The sequence below is a fragment of the Halyomorpha halys genome, unplaced genomic scaffold (assembly GCF_000696795.3).
Source record: "Halyomorpha halys isolate HHAL.00 unplaced genomic scaffold, Hhal_1.1 Scaffold279.1, whole genome shotgun sequence".
In the NCBI taxonomy this organism is placed as follows: domain Eukaryota; kingdom Metazoa; phylum Arthropoda; class Insecta; order Hemiptera; family Pentatomidae; genus Halyomorpha; species Halyomorpha halys.
This window is the reverse complement of record NW_027115598.1, coordinates 21,740-27,837: the sequence shown is the minus strand read 5'-3', so window position 1 is coordinate 27,837 and position 6,098 is coordinate 21,740. Positions and strand designations below refer to the sequence as shown.

Sequence of the window (6,098 nt, the reverse complement as noted above, 5' to 3'; positions counted from 1 at the left end):
TCCTAAGTATCGAATCTGTTCAACAGGCATTAGTGGTGTATCTAGAAAGGATACTGTAGGACAGGAGGGCAGAGGTTTATGATGGAGTGTAAAGGTGATCTGGTGGGATTTGTCAGGATTTATTTTGATTCTCCACTTTTTACACCATTCTTCAATAGATGTTATGTGTGCTTTTAGGCTGGTCCTGGCAGAGAGAAAGATGACTTCTCAATACACAGTTTTTCAAATTATCTTAGCCGACAGAAAAACATAAACTATACCAGACTTTACATCAATGTCTATAAAATAAATATCTAAGGAAAAACATATGGTTTGTCTCTCCCACTCTGCCCGATACCTCCTGCGCATGTCCATTACATAATTAAGGAATAAAGATGCACAGATAGTGAAACAAATTTATTCTTAAAAAAAAATTTAAATCTGTACCGCTACAACCCATGAAGGGTCAACGGGTACTTTGTAAGGAAGAGTACTGTTCATAGACCAACGGTTGAGCAAGGAGGTGATTTGGTCAGAATCGCGCTCGACCGTCAGATATTTACCTGATTAAGGGTACCCACTTTACGAGGCTAGGTGGACCCCGGAGGGCTCTCAGTCCTAAAGGGCTAACTCAATGCCTACAGGTAGTACATAATAATTGCCGGATTCGAAACCGTCTCCTTGGAGTTATCAGTCCATTTCCTGACCCCTAATGATAATGATAATCCCCCGCCTCCCCGAAACGTAGATTATTTATCATATATATAAACATTATCATCACAAATTAATTTTGCATAAAATTTCAGCATAAAACTGGTTTTAAAATTTCTTGTGAATGGTTAAAAATCAATCGTATACTTAATATTATCCGATTTATAAATAGCTTCTAGTATTTTTCTTTTGAAGGTATTAGTTTCTTTTTGGAAAACAATTATATTTTCAAAACAAAACTATGCTTACTTTTGAATACATGAGGCTGTATTAATTAAGGGTACCCAACTTTTAAGGTTGACTTTTTGAGGTCCCGAACTAACAGGCCTGACTCAATGGCTATAATAGATAATAAAATATCTGCGACAGCCGGTTTCGAACCGGAGTTATCAGTCCAATGCCGTTTTGCAATGAGCTGTTTAATATGTTATTTTTTTTTAATAATTTATTTATTGATATTTACAACTGTATGCACATATATACAAACAGTAAATTTGCTGTAGGTGACATAGTGCCATGATAAAAACATGTGGAGAATCTACCCACTGAGAGAACTCCAATAATATTTCTAGTGGAGAAGATCTCGAGGCCATCTTCTTTTCAGACGCCTAGGAGGATTATTAGGTAATGAAGGAGAAGCCAGGTTAGAAACAAGTGGATTTGGGTGGTTGAGAAGTTTATTATGAAAGGAACGGTATTTGGTTCTGGCCAAATCGGCAACATATGAGACATTGAGGTCCTAATGGATGATTTGATTTGTGACAAAGTAAGGAGCATTAAGGATTTTGGACTGTAAGGATTGGATTCTGGAGGAATTTGATGGTTTAGTGGAGCCCCAAAGCTCAACTCCGTATGTCCAGAGAGGCCTTATAATAGTCATGTAGATCAGTCTTTTATAATGGATTGGCAATTCAGACCGTTTGTCTAGTAAATGTTGCAATAGTCGGAATCTACGAGCAGTTTCTTGTCTTTTTAGTCTTGAATGAGGATTCCATGTCAGTCGTTTTTCGAGATGTAGTCCTAAGTAACTGATCTGTTCGACAGGAATAAGTGGGGTATTATTAAAGGATATTGTAGTGGAGGTGGTCATGGGTTTTCGTCGAAGGGTAAATGTGATTTGGTGGGATTTATTGGAATTTATTTTAATCCTCCAGATTTGGCACCATTCTTCAAGGGTGGTGATGTGGGATTGGAATGTTTGGGATACAATGTAAGGATCATTGTTCACTGACAATAGAATGTCAGCTGTGAAAACTGTATAAAGTATAGGACCACGGATACTACCCTGAGGTACACCAGCAGACTAACGGAATTGGGATGAATAGGCGCCGTTGTAATTTACTTGAAATAATCTGTCGGAGAAATAAGAATGAGGGAAGTATGTAGGGGGTAGGAATTTACGGATCTTGTATAGCAGTCCTGGGTGCCAAACTCGATCAAAAGCATATGTTATTTTGAATCGTAACTTTTGACCACTTTGAAAGTAACGTCTATATCTACGCTTCAATATCATACCATACTGTCAGGTAGAAACATCTTCCTCTGAACTGCGTAGTAGATCATTCTTCTTCAGGAACGACTTTTCCCGCCTTTGCCCCAGCGTAGTCTATGATTTTGATTTGATGATTTTAACTGGTACTAAAATCATTCAAGATTATTGAAAATGTCACAATTTTCTATCCTATTCAGTACGATACTAATTTCAGGGAAGGTGCTAAATCATACTGGATATTTCCGATAGTGTTATGAGGAAAACATGCGATAATAATACCTACTTACTGCGAAGATCAAGGCACTTAACGTCAGTATTCCAGGTTTCCTGAAGTTAATAACTTTATTTGTTAAAGAAAATTCCTTGTTCAAATAATCACTAAGATTCATACAATAGTTTTAGATCCTAGCAAATTTATAAAAATATTAAAGAAACAGTATTATTACATAATTAAGAAATATTAAAAAAGAAAATTAACTACTTCTTTTGAAAATTTACTGAGGTTCATATATAATATACTGGAATATATAATAATGATATATGTTGTTTAATTTATCTACACTTTGATTATTGAAAATCGTATCTATGTTTCACAGATTATAAGTGCACATTATGTACAGTATCCGATATTTTTCTGTATTTTCTATTGAATTTTACACATTAAAGAAATATATGTTATAAATTTTGTTGAAAAATATGGCGAGATTTTTTTGTTTTAAATGATAAAGTCTCATTTTCCATTTGAAGTTAATTATTTTCTTGACTGCTAAATCTTAATTCTTATTATTATTGGTGCGACAGACCGTGTAGGTCCAAGACCTCGCGCTGTGTACTTGTAGTACAAGAGCCCAAGAGGAGGAAAAAAGGAAGTTATTTCACCCCCGTTTTTAATCAATTAATTGAAAACATGTTATATATCAAAATTGATGAGTCTGCCAAGTATAGATAGGGAGAATAAAAATGGCGGCTCTTTCAAACCTAAAAAAAAAAAATTTCATTCGGAGCTCTATATCTTAAAACTACCAACAAAACTAGAAAACCTAAAAGAACATTATTTAAAGAAGAGTAAATTTGCTTAAATATTAGTCCTAATAAAGCTATTAACGTCGAATAGTTCTCGAGATATAGCCTTTTAAAAAGCAACATTTCATAAAAATGTAATGAAATTTCAGTAGTTAGTGAATTTATTTTGTGAAAACTCGGGAACTATGTGACGTACAGATGTCTATTAGCAATCAAATTAAAGATAGTTTAATGTATTATAAAGTAGTTTTGATCTTTACCTTTCTTCGGAATAGTAGTTTTCATGATATTTGCTAAAATAAACTGATTTATAGCTGTTCCGACTATAAGTTTGATTTATGAAAAACTTTATTTAAGTAACCATAGGACGTACAGATGTCTGTCAGAGCAAGTTATAAATAGTTAAATTTAGTGTAAAAAAGTTAATAATGTTTATCTTTGTAGTAGTTTTTATGACATTTGACAAAATAAACTCATAAAATGTTAATTTCTAGTTGTTCGTATAAAATGTTGGATTTTTGAAAAAATATATCTCCAAGCCCATAAGTCGCACTTATATCTGCCAACACTCAAAATAAAGAAAACTTAATTTACTATAAAGTATTTTATGACACTTATCTTCGTAGGGGTAATAGTTTTTATGAAATTCACATATCAATATAAATTTGGCAAATGAACATTTGTCCGAACAACTGCAAATCAATTTATTTTAGCAAATTTCATGAAAACTACTACTCTCACGAGAATAAATATCATAAACTACTTTATAGCTCATTAAATTAGCTTTAATTTGAATGCTAATAGACACCTGTATGTCTCAATAGTTCTTGAGGTATATATTTCTCAAAATAAATTAACTAACTACTCATATTTCAGTACGAACAACACAAGAAAATCTAAGAAAACGTCATTTAAAGAAGAGCAAATTTGCTAAAATATGAGCCCTAATAGAGTTATTTACGTTAAATAGTTTTCAAGATATAGCTTTTTAAAAAGCAATTTTTTCATAAAAATGTCCTATGGGACGTACTGAAAGATAAGTAATGAATTAATTTTGAAAAATCTATATCTCAAAAACCATTTGACATACAGATGTCTATTAGCACTCAAATTAAAGCTAGTTTAATGAGCTATAAAGTATTTTATGATGTTTATCTTCGTAGGAGTAATATTGTACATCAAATTTTCTAAAATAAATTGATTTATAGTTGTTCGGACAAATTTTCATTTGCCAAATTTATATTCATATGTGAATATCATAAAAACTATTACCCCTACGAAGATAAGTGTCACCAACTACTTTATAGCAAGTTAAATTTCCTTTATTTTGAGTGTTGGCAGTCATATGTGCTTCTTATGAATCTAGAGATATATTTTTTCAAAAATCCAACATTTTATACGGACAATTAGAAATTAACATTTTGTGAGCTTATTTTGTCAAATATCACAAAAACTATTTTGTATTATATTTAACTAGCTTTAATTTGAGCTTGGCAAACATCTGTACGTCCAATGGTTTCTGAAATGAAGTTTTTCATAAATTAATAAATGTTGCTTTTTAAAAGGCTATATCTCGAGAAATATTGGACATAAATAGCTCTTTTAGGACTAATATTTCAGCAAATTTACTCTTCTTTAAATGATGTTCTTTTAGATTTTCTAGTGTTGTTTGTAGTTTTTAAGATATAGAGTTCCGAATGAAAAGTTTTTTTTTAGTTTTGAAAGAGCCGCTATTTTTATTCCCTCTACCTATACTTGGCAGACTCATTAGTTTTAACTAGTAATTATACCTAATTTTTTATTAAAGTAATCAATAATTGGGGTGAGATAACTGTATTTCTTTCTTCCCGGCTCTTATACTATACTCTCAACTTTTATTTTCAGAAACTCCCAACGTTACCGTTCTCAGGCCATTTTCAAGGAGATAAAGATAGAAAAAGAGACAATTATTTATGTGAAAAAGTTTTAGGTTTAAAATATAAAAAGTTTTCTATGACATGGGAAATTAGCCTGTAGAAAATTTTTAAAAGATGACATGAATATTTAAGGTTGTCTCCTTGAAATGAGGGCCGAAACGTTGGAGGGTTTCTGAAAATAAATATTAAGTATATTTGGATCGAATTTATATGTGTTAATAATAATCTTTATTTAGTTTATTACATTTATGTTTTGCTCTGATCCAGCATCTTTATCTATTTATTTTTTTTTTGTTTTAGCATGTTCCAATTCCTGAAATACCCGTTGGATCTCGTTGGAGTATATGGAAATGGTTGCGTAAGTCAAATGTTTTCTCACTCATTTTTTTTAAATATTAATTTTGAGTGTATTACTAAAATTTTAAAAGTATTTTTATTTCCTTACTAACTAAATATATGTATTAATTGATTGTTTGTGGGTGCCTTATATTAATAATACCAACTTGATGATCCAAATTATTCTCAATCTTAAGACCTTCCAACGTTTCGGCTTCGAAAAACCTATAAATTATTTTCACATTTTTACTATATTGCCTCCTCACCTAATACCAATATTTTTTAACGTACCTCAATCATTGAAGTCTCACCATTTATTTAAATCGTCCTTGTTATGCAGGCTAATTGCTCTTGTTATATATTTAAAATTAAATAAATAAATACTCAAATAATATCATAACTATTTTACTTAAACTTTATGAGATGGCTATTCACTTATAAACTACACAATCTCGATGCAAGAATATCCTTCAAAAATTGTTTGTTATTTTGGCCGCCCATCTTAATTCACTATGAAACATATCATTTAACCATTCCACAAACTTCATACAGGCTATTCTGCCCAGGTCAAAACATTTATATCCAATAAGTCAAATATCCATTAAAAATCACAGTCAAAAATATTTCTCTTTAACCACTAT

The 6,098-nt window shown here is 31.3% G+C and overlaps 1 protein-coding gene across 1 annotated transcript in view; it reads left to right on the top strand.

Annotated features, from left to right (window-relative positions):
- The window catches only part of LOC106680698 (uncharacterized), a 26,817-nt gene that overhangs the window by 14,558 nt on the left and 6,161 nt on the right, over positions 1 to 6,098 (top strand). Inside the window, exon 6 of the mRNA XM_014420577.2 lies at positions 5,422 to 5,479. Coding sequence (XP_014276063.1) covers positions 5,422 to 5,479 — 58 coding nt within the window. The remainder of the gene's footprint in view (positions 1 to 5,421; positions 5,480 to 6,098) is intronic.